This window comes from Corapipo altera, unplaced genomic scaffold, assembly GCF_003945725.1.
Source record: "Corapipo altera isolate COAL_440 unplaced genomic scaffold, ASM394572v1 0, whole genome shotgun sequence".
Classification (NCBI taxonomy): domain Eukaryota; kingdom Metazoa; phylum Chordata; class Aves; order Passeriformes; family Pipridae; genus Corapipo; species Corapipo altera.
In genome coordinates, this window is record NW_020884872.1 from 29883110 (window position 1) to 29896905 (window position 13796).

Sequence of the window (13796 nt, forward strand, 5' to 3'; positions counted from 1 at the left end):
TGGTGAGAAAATATGAACAATTTTGTCAGGGTCAGCATTCAAAAGAAAAAAAGTAAATTTCCCATCACGTGTAGATAAAACAGGCTGACAGCTGCTACCACCTGGACATGCAAAAATAATTAGAGCATAAAAAGGTGTAAATTCCCTTTGAAAAAGGAATGTGAATAAGATGCTTGTCATTTCCTGGAGCTGATTCCTGCCTCTGGTAAGTTGTATTTAAGTGCTGTCATTTAGAAAATTATATCTAGTATAGTCCAATGGCTAAAGTGATAAGTCTGCAGTGTTGGGGCATGGAGTCAGGTGCTAGCAGGGTACTGAAGAAGCTGCCCCTGGTAGTTCCTAGCCTTTGGATCATGTGTTCTTGTTGCAGGCTCTTCTTCTGATACTGAAAACTCCAAGTCAAATAAGAAAAATGCCTTTGTCTTTAACTTAGATGAAGGGGATTACTGAGTGAGAATCAGAATGTTTTTAGTGTTTCAAAAAAGTTAGCAGAATGACAAGATTGGAAATTGTATTTGCAAACAAACTGCATTCACTGCTGCTTGTGGGGTCATGGTAAGCACCCGGTAAAAGGGATTTGTTAAAATGTTTATGAATCATGAAGTTTTCCTGAATTTTACAAAACTTTTTTTTTCCTCTGGAAGGCACAACTGGACAAGGATTATTCATATAAAAGCCCAAAATCCAAAAAAGGCTTTAGGATCTTACTAATTTCAGTACGGAAGTGGGACATCAAATGTATGGGTTAACAAAATTTAATGGATTTGGATTTAGTGTCCTTGACTGTTTTCATCATTTCATCAAGAATTTTAAGGAATACTATGTGATGTTAGCAATTAATTAAAAAAAGATGAAGAGATGAGGATCAAATGTTAGTCTGAAAATTGTTTGCGATATCTATGTGAATAATACTTTTTGGGACAAATTTGAAGACAGATTCATTCACAAATGACTCATAAGCAGATAAATGGGATAAAATCCCAACTGATATTATTTTAACTAATAAACATATTTCTAATGTCATTTTTACTCTCTCAAAGGTTTGGACAACTGGAGAATTGAATTGAATTTGCCTTTGAATTTAATTGAAACATGTATTAAGGACAGGTAACATCAAGGGAAAGCTGTCCCTGATACACCATCCCAAGCTTTAGACAAAATACTGTTATTTGGTGTAATTACAGTAACTCTAGGCAAAACCAATTGCCCAGGCAATTGCCCAGATAATTCAAGCATGTTAGCCTTGTCTGCTTCATTGCAGACAACACAGAGTGTCATTGGAAAGAACAAAAATCTCTTGAAGACAACTTCTTATCTCCTTTGATCCTGTACCCCCTGACTCCCAGTTTGGAGTCTGCTCATATGAAGTCTAGTGTTGAGAAAGGGAAGCTTTCCTTTTTCAATTTCCTTATTTGGCTGACTTAAGGGCTTGAGAGAATGAAAGGCACTAACTGTTTTTTTATTCTCTACAGACAGTCAGAGCACTCTTGAACAACAACAGCACAGTCACTGTTCTGCGATCAGGCTTGCATGCTGTCTTTAATGAGCAATCTCTGGATGTCACTAAAAACCTCTTTCGAGAGAAGTTTAGGAATCCAAAGAAGCGGCAGAAAAATATACAATTCAAATGTAATTTTTTTTTATATATATTTTGTCTATCCACTTAAGCCCTTGCTTGCCATTGTTAAAGCTCTAACATTTCCTCTTGCTCATTCATGGCATCTGCCCTAATGGGAATTACTGTCTTGCTGTAACCCAAAGAGCTGGAAAAAAGTCAATAAAATTGAGAATGGATCACATGGTGTTATCCTCCTAACTCTAAAGGTTAAGAATTAAAGGCTGTCCGTTCTGACTCTCTCTGAAAGCTTTTTGTGGCAGTAGGAGTGGGATTTGTATTACTGAATTATGTATCTTCTAGAAGAAGGTTGGCAAGGAAGGATATTAATTTTTTCTTTCCTTTGACAGAAAAGATGTTTTCAATCATCACATTTTACATTTTTCTCTGTTATTAATCAAAGCACATAAAATCATTTCTTATGGCTAGGTTTTAAAATACTGTATGCTGAAATGGACAAAGCCTTTCAGCTTTCATGTCATTTTGCTGTATTGTGGCCTGTGGGATCAATGTTGTGCTGTAAACAATAAAATACTCAGTTTGTATGCAGCTGTGACATAATGTATTTGCCAGCTTAATGAAAAGGAAGAGAAACATAATGGCAAGTTAATTTTTAATTAATGGTCTATGATATAAAATGTTAGCAAGAGATGGGCAAGTTGGACTAGGCTGTGTACAGAACTGACAGAGGGAAACCTCAGCTCTTTGTTCCTGCTCCGTCACTGACTTGTGCACTGACAAGGGATATGCCACAGACTTTCTGTGACTGCTTTCAGCAGAAATAATAATTTGCCTTCTTCACAGAACAATCAGCAGAACCATTTCAATAATATTTGTATACATGTTAAAATCAAAACCACTGCGCAGAACACTCTTATTACATTTTTCCATTATATTATCATGATCTTACACTTTCCAAGGTAGATTTATTGCATTCTCTGTTTTCATTGCTTTTGCAAACTGTTATTTATAATAAGCAAGGTTTCACAGACTCTATACATGTGATTTCTTGAAGGAAGATATCTCAGTTAGAAGGGTATAAACTCAAAGAGATGCAGTTTCCCTTTTGGCATTGGGTGGTAGGTTCCAATCTTTTGAGGGAACAGCTGCACTGATATGTGGCAACATTATCTGTATTTCTGTTGGCCTATAGAATATTCTGCACTTAATGTTATTGTTTTAAAACTGTTTTCTCCCTTCAAGAGATAAACCAACATTTTTTTTTTCTCAACCACAAAAAATCTCAAATACATATGTTAGTATTACTTATAACCAAATTCCAGCTTTTTCATTAGAAGTGTTTTTTCTTGTCATCTTTGCCATGATGACTAGGTCAGTGGAGTTATGGTGGAAATTGAAATCAGTCAGAATTCACATTCACGTCCAAGTAGGGTACTATATATTAATCAAAATACTAGAAACAGATGTCTTAATCTATTTAAGGTAAAGATAAAAGAAAAAGAAAGCTAAAAAGTGCAGAAACAAACCAAAAGGCAAGCCAATCACTTCATGTAATGATCTCTCTTCTATATTTCACAGGTTTGAAAAACTTAATTTCTTCGCTGACATCTTCCACAGATATTCGAGATCTCCTGAGTTGTTTCTCTTCAGATCTTCAGACTTTTGTCATTAAGGTATAAAATTAATAATTTCAGTAAAGAAAGAGTGATCACATCATTTATCTTGCTACATGCTGACTGTCACTAGTCTGCAGGAGCTACATTGCACACTAGCAACCTGACCAGACTGCAGATTTGCATAGATACAATTTATGCATGCTGCAGAAAATGGAAAATTAATTGGCATACAAAAATTCCATCTGTGCAAACAACTACAAGCATATTTCTGCACATATATCCAGTCAAGTGGTTTCAGTATCTGCTCTCATTTCATAGACACATATTATTGCAGTTGCTAATAAACCAAAATTCAAAAGTAATATGCTATTAAAAATGAAAAGAATCCTTCCTAATCCCTGAAATCCTTGATTCACTAAACTGTTGGCTTTTAGCAGGTAGTAGGAGAGTGACAACTTCTAGTACAAAGTCTCTAGCTCTTGTGAAATGTTCAAATATGAACATCCTCACATATGTACCTTTTGATAGATTACCCATTCTACCATCCCTCTTCCTTCCCTGATTCAGAATTAGCAGTAGCTTGTATGCTGCATTGGGTTGGTTGCCAGGCCAGTTAACTTGGGTCTGGGTGACACTTAGAGTTTGGGTAATTTTTTTCTCTTTCTGAAGAAACAAAGTAAACTATACTTATTTGACTTATTTTCTTCCTTTTTAAATCAAGAAAGATACTTTGCAGTTCTGTGGTGCATTCATCTCATAGAACCCTCAGCTACCTCATGGGATGGTATAGAGAAGAAAGAGCAGGACTTTTCCTGAGGTTTCACAGTTGTAAGGCATAAGGCAATAGAAAGGAAAAAAAATGTACTATGAGAGTAATTAAGCATAGGAAGAGATTGCCTGGAAAGGCTGTGGAATCTTTATTCAGGAGATATTTAGAATTTGGTTGGACAAATCCTGAACTAAGATGGGCATGCTTTGGACAGGAGATCAGATTAGGTAATATCCAAAGATCTCTTTCAACCTCAGCTATTTTAGGATTCTAACAGAAAAAAAAATTTGTTGCTTTTTCCACCTTTGTATTGAAAAACCTGAAACTATTTCCCAGTTTGTACAGTCTGCCACACAGTAAGGAATTCTTTTAATCAACTTTATCATAAACCAATTATTTTCTTTATCTGCAGCCAAGCAGGAGTAAAGAGACATTTAAAAAGCAGGCATCAGATTTTATGTTGAAATGGAACCTCCTACTGAGCACTGTAGGCAAGATTCTGACCATCAACAGAACAGACAGTTTTGGTAAGTAGGATCTTTGTGAGTCTCATTTCATATGCCCCTTTCTGACCTGAGATGACAGAGGCAATAGATCTAAAAGTACCTAAAGGGGCTGACAAGAAAGCTGGAGAGGGCCTTTTCATAAGGGCATGTAGTGACAGGACAATGGGGATTGGCTTTAAATGGAGAGTAGTATTAAATTAGATATTAGGAAGAAATTCTTTACTGTTAGGGTGGTCAGGCAGTGGAACAGATTGCCCAGAGAAGCTGTGGATACTCCATCCCTGGAAGTTCAAGGCCAGGCTGGATGGGGGTTTGAGCAACCTGATCCAGTGAAAGGTGTGTGGCAGAGGGGTTGGCACCAGATGGTCTTTAAGATCCCTTCCAACCCAAACTATTCTCTGTTTCTGTAACTCCATGATTTTAACTGACATAAATTCATGCTACTTAATAAAGTCATCCCTTCTTTCTACTCCCTTCCTTCAATCACCATTCTCCTGGTGATGTGGCTATAGACAGGTCAGGGAAATTAAATTATTAGACCAGTTGTCTGAGCAAAACTCTAGGATTAGCAGAAGGGAGGAGAGCAGAAGCACGCAGCTGGAGATGGCAGGAAGGGCAGGACTCCCTCTTTTGGCAGAAGTCATAGTTTGTCTGTGGGGAAATGAAGAACAGCAGTCTGAAGTGAGAGCTTCTGTTCTCTCTCCACACCAGAGCTGCACACCACAGCAGAAGGGTGTGATGGAGAGCTGGGGTCACTAATATCCCAAAACCATAAACATTCCAGGTCTCTCAAATGATAGCTCCAAGTCTTTCGGGTTCTTTCTATATGTTACAGAAAGAGCTGCTCTGCCAGAGTAGGTCACTGTGATAACTACTTGCCAAAAAGGCAGTTAGGTCATCTGACAACAGCTCCTTCCAGATGCTCTTTTTCCTTATGCCTTACACTGACCTGAATGCTTGCCTAGCCAGCAGCACACCTGTTGAAGGTGTTAAACTGACTGAAAATAGTCACTCCTTTAGCTGGCTTAGTTTTCTCTCTGTTTTAGGGCTCTGAGCTGTCAAACATCAAATCCATAACACACCAGTGCAAGGCAGGAGAAGTGAAGGAACTGTGCAGTCATGTTCAGTTGAAGTGATTTGAAGTGATACAACCATGTCTTAAATCAGTCTCTACCCTAACTGCCTTTCTTGTAATTTGTAACACCTTTCAGAGGCTCCTATCTATTATTCATTCTGCAGAAATGCACCATCTCCTGTGATCTAATCCCAAACTCTATGAACCGCCATTTAGAATTTCAAAGCAGCACCTTCATATTTTTAACTCTTGGATGGGGCTTCACATAAATAGCCAAAGAAAACCTCATTATCTTCTTTGAGATGCCCCTTCAAAACTGTACTTTCATGTGTTTCCTGCAAAGACGTAATAAAGGGGTATTGTTAAGGTTGTTGCCTTCTGTGTTCTTCAGTATTCTTACCCCAATAATGCCTGTGTTTGTGCATCTACGAACACACCCTTCTTCTGCATCAAGCTGCTTGCTACCTTTTGCCTTATGTTTAGATTGTAAACTGTCGTAAACAGGATCAGAGTTTTGTTCTGTCTCTGCAAGGAACATAGAGCACAGTAGGGTTCCTTGTCCATCAGCTGCTGCATTACAGTAATAATAAAATAATCAGTCATTTCTTCATCTCCAGAGGAGTTCTGCACAAAACTCTCTGATGTTACATGCAATATTCTTGGCAACGAGGAAGCTGGGAATGAATTTCAAGAACTGCACTGGAAGCATAATATTTATTGAAATTCCCCATGATGATGACATCCTCTTCCCTCTTTCCACTGCAAGAAGAGTTTCATGAATTGGTTCCTTGTTCTGCAGTTGTCAAAGGATGGGATGCAACAGACGAAGTGCATGTCTTCCTCTGCAGAGCCTTCCTTGAAGTAGTTACAATTTATATTTTCACCTCATGACAGTCTTCCTACTATACTTCAATAACACTAAGATTTAATTTATTCTCATATATGAGAGAGTTAAAAATGGTTTTTAATCTTTTGCTGTGATGCTCCAGTAATTTGGTCATTATTATCCTCTTTCTTAATAACCCCAGTTCTTTAAGGTGTTGAGTTATTTGGTATAATGATGTCCCTTCTTTCACATGTTTCTATTCCATTAGGATATTGAGTTTTAGCAGACAGGCTGAAGCAGTTCTGTTAACAAGCCATCTGGTGTAAAAGTTCTCAGGGTCATTGCTTTTCAGAAATTTCTTAAATCTCAGCATTTCTTGTAGGAATGGTGGGCATCCTGCAAGTCAAACTATGTAGCATCCACACTGAGGACACACAATTATTTAGGGAAATGTGTGAGTGCCAGTGTGTCTAGCCAAATGCAGTGTCTCACACCCCAAATAAACCACACACTAGTAACCAAAACCAAACTTACTTCTGACTCAGTCTCTTGCCTTGGAGTTTGCCACATCCAGCACACATAATATACTGACATACTTACACCTCAGAATTTAGAATTGACTGTTACCCTTTTCCAGCCCAGCCCAGCCTCCACATGGGTGATGCCTAAGCGCAATTGGAGGAACTGTGCAGTTACCCCTGCTGAAAGGCAGCACGGAGCAAGTGTGGAGCCGTAGTCAGGGATACTTGGGACCTCTACAGCTTCTTCAGCTCCACCTCCTCTCCAGCAATTGTGCCTCTACATACTTCCCTCATAGAGTTTCATGTCAGCTCACACAGCTCTGTTTCCTCACTGGTCTACCTTCCAAGGCGTTCCAAGCCACGAGGTCTGGATAGTGACCTGTGCATTCCTCCTTTGCAAGCAAGCTGCTTCAACCTAGTCCCTCTTGAAAACTGTGTCCCTCTGTATTATCCCAAGGGACAACTGGAGTGGTAGCTTTGGTTTCATGCTTACTCTTATTGAATATGTTGAAAATACCTGAAAGACTGATAGAAACACTCTTGGACTACTAGTGTCAGGTCTGTATACTTTCAACTCCAACTATAAAAATCCCTTTCCATAGGTAAACAAGTGCTTCCACCTACTTTGCTATAGTTTAAAGACCCCCAAAAGGATGAACAGCAGAAGCAGCAGCTTCTCAGACACATATAACATCAAAAGAGACATTTTTCATTTTTAAAGCTCTATAAACCTTGGTTGTTCATATATATTGTGGTACTTCCTTGTTGATGTCCCTGTAAACTTGTCTGTGGGAAGCAGAGGTTATGAATTACTTCATGAATTCCTACACAGATTTATGACATGGAAGAAGATCTAATTTTTACTGTAAAGGCTTCCAATCAAGGTATGATTCAAATGTCAGTGGCCTCAGTGAGTCTCTCTTGGCTTTTAGCAGTTATGGCTCAGGCTGCAAGGTAGGTGTAGGCCATTTAATGTCATAAATACAAGACATACAAATGTCAGTAGGAGGTTTTGCTTGGGAAGAGGTGGAATGATTTATCTGTCTGAGTGGAGAATGGGAATGATACGTTGTTACTGATAAGCCTTGTAGTAGAAGTGAATGTGGGGGAAAAACTTGAACGGGAAAGTGAATGAACACAAAGACACTTTCCTCGCTAAGTTGAATAAGGGAAAAAGCTTTTGCTTATGTTTAAAATCTGCACTTGGTGCCTCTTTTGCAGTGATATCTGGAAGTATGTAATTTCGTAAGTCCTGTTCAATGAGTGCTGATCTGCCACTTTATCTAGCCCATTACTGTAACAAAGCCCTTCAGAAAAGAACATGTCATAAAGATAAGTGAATTAAAAGGTTGTCATAATTATCTTTGTTTTTCTTTAAAACTAGGATCCTGGCTTTTGTTGAATTTGCTACTCGTTGATTTTGCGGCTCACATTTTCCAGACCTATATAGAGGAGGAGAAAGAAGATGGAAATTCCTTGGTTGCAAAGCAAAATGAGGTCCCTGTTCTGTGTGTTTATGAGCCCAGCCATCTCTCAGCCTGTTTTGCAGAGGATCAGCCTCAAGCCAATGCTCCACAGACAGCTCTCGTGATGCAGAACCAGAATAATTTTGGATTAAGCAATATTTTCCAGAGTTCTGAGTTGTTTGGTGAACACAGCCACTGTCAGCAAGGTGAAATTAACATTAACTTAAAAGAAAACTATGACAAAAACCCAGTTATAAATTGGGTAGATTAGGAGAGACTGGGAGGGCTGTGTTTGGTTGGGGGTTTTTATGCGTGTAAAGTACAACTAATGAAATCCAGGTTTTCATGGAGCTGTGTCCGACGTCACTGAAAACTGTAGTCATAAAGCATCCTTCACACCTCACACCCATCCCACAATCCTATCAAGGGATTGTAATCTCCACACCACCCACCTCTTCAGTACCGCAGTTCCCTGATCTTTCCTTAGGTTTCCAGCAGACCTCTGGTATTCCATCAGATTCCCTAGGCGTTGCCTAAGGAAGAGCAGTACTTTTCAGGCAGGCTGGGAGCAGGCTGTGGGCTAGCTGACAAAATGGGCTGCATGTATGTATGGATCAGAAGAGAGAGGGCACAGTGTGGTCTTTTCTCACTGTTGGAAGCAACGAGAGCGCATTGTCTGCTCTCCAGTTATCTGTTAATTTTATCAAAAGATGCAGAAAAATTAAATCCTTGAGACCTTTCTCTCCACCAGACTTCCTTGCAGTCAGTCCTCTGCTCCAAACTTACTAGCATAATGTAAGGCATACAGGTAGAAAACAAGACAGACTTTGAGTCTTCTAGGATACAAGGTTAAAATATAGGGACATACGGGAACATGGATCAAGTCTCTGTGCTTAATGCAAGTGATGAATTAGACATTCAGCTGTTTTCAGATTTGTCTTCCATGCAGTAACATGGAAGAGAAATTAAATTTAGGACACTATCTTAAATCTCAGAGAACACTGTGTTTTCCAGAAAACTGTGAAGGACAAATGTTAACGGCACCAAGACGCACAAAGAAAATTACATTTTTGGGGCTACCCTGCTATAGTTATTTTAATCCCAAGAGGTATTCAGTTTCCATATACTAGGACCAGGAGTGGAAACTGACTGTTTTAAAAACATCTTTATTAGTTTTAACAACCCTTAGGGGACCCTAATTTCTTAAACATAGGATATGCTAAGACTAGCTCAGCAATGAAAGTTGGAGGGGAGAAAGCAGGTATGAAGGGGACAAACTAAGAATGATTTATACATGTGATGGGCATGTTTGACAGATTTTTTTGTTTTTCAAATATAAAATAATAACCCATCCTGTCATACCACCTTATAGTCAAAAACCAAACTGAGCTGAGTGCCAGCTATTAGCAGGAGAGCTCTAAATCACTAATGATCAGAAATGAGGAAATAAACCACTAGAAATCTCATTCAGTATCTGCCCTGCTTCCTATGCTCTTCACTGTGCTGCCCACATGGGCTTTTATATGGCCTCCTATGGCCATTTCAACACTTTTTGCAGGTATTTGACCCAGACACAGACAAGGGTTTGACCTAGGTTTGGTCTGTGTAAGTGATGTGCCTATAAATATGTCTATCAGTTTTGCATGTTTCGTACCTGATTGCAAGAGCAGAGCAAGGCTGATTAGAATGAGGAATGAGAGGTGTCAGTATAAGAGAGGAAGGGTATAAAACGTGAAATGAGGAGTAGGACAACTTGAGAGAAGTTATGGATGATGAAAGGACACAGTGAAGGATTGAGTGTAAAAAAAGTTTAGAGATTAAAGAAGCCAACAGATGATGGATTCTACCAGTCCACATGCAAGATGCTGATAATGGGGGGATGAAAAAGAGATTCTGGTAAGAGCTTGTTGATGTTGTGGTTCAGCTTTTTGAGGGAGCTGAAAAACTTCAAGCTGCAGCTCAAAAGAGCTTCAGGGTCTGTGATAGAGTGAGTGAGCATTTCTGCCCACTTGTGTTCTTCAAACAGGTGTTAGCTCCCGCCTCAACCATTGCAGATTCCTTTTTTTTTGTGTGTCAATACTAATTCCATAGGTTGATAAAAAACACAGCTGACAAAAGCATCTCCATCACCCACCACTTTGTTTGTATGGCCACCTCTATAGATCCTCTGAGTAGATTCCCATTACATGAGAATTTTTGTTCTGTGACTTTTGATCATCATCATCATCATGCTCCCAAGCAACCATCTCCCAAGCATTTCTGCTCCTGACTAATACCCTTTTGGCCACAGCCCATTCTGTTGGGTATCTAAAGCCTCAGCAGCCTTAGTGGCATCCAGCAGACACACTGCTCTTTCCTGAACTATCTTTCTGCTGCCTAACACATTGCTCTGTGCATCATGGGTTTATTTCATAATTTTTGCTTCACCTCATACAGCCTCAGCAGCTCTCTGCGGCCCACTGGTCAGTTCCCATCCTCTACTCCATTCACTGCCAACAACACCAACCTCCATAGCATTTTAATCTTGTCCCACAAGGCATTTCTATGCCTTCTCTACAGTCTGTCATGCTGGGGAAAAAAACCAGTCTGCTCATTGCACCTCCACCCTCACCTCATTGAAATTAGTGCTAACTACTTAGTTGTGCTATAAAACCCTGGAAAAACAAGAGGGAGGACTGGTAACAGAAATCAGAAAAGAATCTCCCAACCTTACCCTGTTATCAGCAGCACCAATATGTGTCTGTGGATTAGCAGCTCACTTCATGATCTTTTAGTTGGCACCTTAGTTCTTTCTCTTCCTTCCCCATCTGTTTTTGGTTTTTCTTTCTTAGTTCAGGCTGAATATAAATTACACTCCTCAGCAGAGAGACTATATTTTTCCATTTATTTTGAATAGTGTAGCACATTTCTGAATCTTATTTTTAAATATAGTTTGAAGCATGAAAATAATTGTTAATAATTTTGAAGAGAGAATACCTTCGAAGTTGGTGGCATCTCCCAATGAAAACATTGGGTTTATATGAAAAAATGTAGAGGGAGGGGAGTGAGACAATAGAAGATTTGTACACACACTGGTTTAGAGGGAAGTGTGGCAGAGGAAATGCTATATAGCCAAACACACATAGTATGAACTAAGAATTGATGAAACCAGTGGCAGTAAGGGAGATGTTCTGAGCGATCCGTAATCTATAAAACTGCAGCTAAGAGAGCATTGGCCTGATCTTTATTCCTTATCACAGAGCTTGCAGTTGCTTTCTTTCAGCACGAATAACATTTTTTCATCTAGAAAATCCCATTCTAGGTTTCTGCTCTTCGTTCACTTGTTACCAAATTAAAATCCTATTAAACTTCACACCTGCAGTGGGTTTATCTGCAGAGCACTGTGCTGTAGCTTTTAATCCAATTCCACACCTTCGTAACATACAATATACTGCAAATCAGGGCACGAGGAGACTGAGGGTATGCTATTCCTAGCTCTGTTAGCAGAGAGCAAATCAAACACTTTGATTTGTTAAAAAGGGAGGAAAAAATAGGACATAGTTAACTATCTGACATATAGGAACGGTAAGTGTTCATCTGAGTGGTCTGTATAAGCCAGGATACAGAGATCAAGCGAAATCATCAACTAAAATGATCAAAAAATTAGGGCAAAAACATGACCCTAATTGAATTCAGTGTCAAAACTTCTGCTGATTTTAAGAAAGCTGGAATTTCAGCATGAAAAGGCAGGTCCTGTCAGGACAGAGACAGGCTGAGACTATTTGTTTTGAAAGTGAATAGAAGGGCTCATAGCAGAAATGTAAAGTGTGAATGACATATTAGAAGCGGATGTGGTCTCCTGTCAGACCTTTGCCCACCTATGGGGAACCCCAATGTGCGCCTCCTCTTGTTGGGTTTATCGATGTAAAATAGGGCTTGGCATCTATAAAATCCTTTGGGTTAAACTGGAAAGAACAGAGAAGATGCTTTTCGTTTGATGAAGGGAGAAACTTACGATTTACAGTTCCTATTGCCAAAATATTTCCATGTTTCTTTTCTAATTTTTAGCACATCCAAGTAATTTTGGAAGAGAGATTTATTATAATGTGTACTAAATTGGATCTTCAAGTTGGAAGGGAAACACTTCTTACTCAAAAAGATGGACAGACACTTCTTTGCCTCCAATGAACAGCAAATCTTCAGAGAAAACCATCCAGACTTGAAAATTCTTTATGCTCCACCATTCTTACTTTTTGATACAACTTTAAGGCATATTGTTTTCATTCTCTTAAATTTAAGATTTTTTTTTTTCCTGGAAATACTAAATGCAAAACTAGGCTAGCAATGCAGTTATTTTGTCATGTGATTTGTATTATTTGAATAAATCTTCAGAAAAAAAAGGTGAACTATTTGTGGCTTGCTTTTATGTATTTCCTGTATTTTTCTGTTGTCAATAAAGCTGAAGACCTACCTGAGGTAATTGTGGTAAATTTATCTGGAAGCTACAACATGGATCACAGAATCACAGAATACCAAGTTGGAAGGGATCCTCAAGGATCATCAAGTCCAAATCCTGGCCCTGCACAGGATCATCACCAAGATTCACACCATGTGCCTGAGAGCATTGTCCAAATGCTTCTTGAACTCTGTCAGGCTTGGTGCTGTGACCACTTCCCTGGGGAGCCTGTTCCAGTGCCCAGCAACCCACTGGGTGAAGAACCTATTTCTAATATCCAACCTAAACCTCCCCTGACACAACTTCAAGCCATTCCCTCAGATTCTGTCACTGGTCACCATAGAGAAGAGATCAGTGCCTGCCCCTCCTCTTCCCCTTACGAGGAAGTTGTAGACTGCAAAGAGGTCTCCTCCAGTGTGAACAGACCAAGTGGCCTCAGCTGTTCCTCATACGGCTTCCCCTCGAGGCCCTTCACCACCTTCGTTGCCCTCCTTTGGACACTCTCTAATAGCTTAATATCTTTCTTATATCATGATGCCCAAAACTGCCACAAAACTCAAGGTGAGGCGGCATTAGCGTGGAGCAGAGCAGGGTAATCACCTCCTCGACTGGCTGGCGATGCTTTGCCTGATGCTCCCCTGGATACAGTTGGCCCTCCTCTCTGCCAGGGCACTGCTGAGTCATGTCCAACTTGCCATCAACCAGGACCCCAAGCTCTCTTTCCACAGCACTGTTTTCCAGCATCTCATTCCTCAGTCTGTCTGTACATCCGGGGTTGCCCCATCCCAGGTGCAGAATCCAACACTTCTCCTTGTTGAACTTCATATGGTTGGTGATTGCCCAGTCCTCTAATTAGTTGGGCCTCCAGAGACGGAGTCAACAGCTCCTCTGAGTTTTGTGTCATCTGCAAACTTGCTTAGTATCCCTACCAGTCCTGCATCCAAGTCATTTCTGAAGATGTTGAAGGACACAGGGCCTAAGATGGAGCCCTTTGGAACCCCACTAG

General features: G+C 39.8%; 1 protein-coding gene across 4 annotated transcripts in view; it reads left to right on the forward strand.

The window, feature by feature from the left end:
• RFX8 (RFX family member 8, lacking RFX DNA binding domain) overlaps nucleotides 1-12740 on the forward strand; it is a 33476-nt gene extending 20736 nt beyond the window's left edge. For 2 of the 4 annotated variants that reach the window (XM_027641548.1, XM_027641556.1), the window contains 5 exons: nucleotides 1473-1629; nucleotides 3155-3249; nucleotides 4374-4488; nucleotides 8274-8561; nucleotides 12403-12740. In XM_027641548.1, the coding sequence (XP_027497349.1) occupies nucleotides 1473-1629; nucleotides 3155-3249; nucleotides 4374-4488; nucleotides 8274-8561; nucleotides 12403-12449 (702 nt within the window). In that variant the 3' untranslated portion in view covers nucleotides 12450-12740. Of the gene's footprint in view, nucleotides 1-1472; nucleotides 1630-3154; nucleotides 3250-4373; nucleotides 4489-5513; nucleotides 5811-8273; nucleotides 12307-12402 lie in introns of those variants that run through there. The other 2 variants (XM_027641538.1, XM_027641564.1) reach the window with 2 other exon arrangements.
• The last annotated feature ends 1056 nt before the right edge of the window (nucleotides 12741-13796 follow it).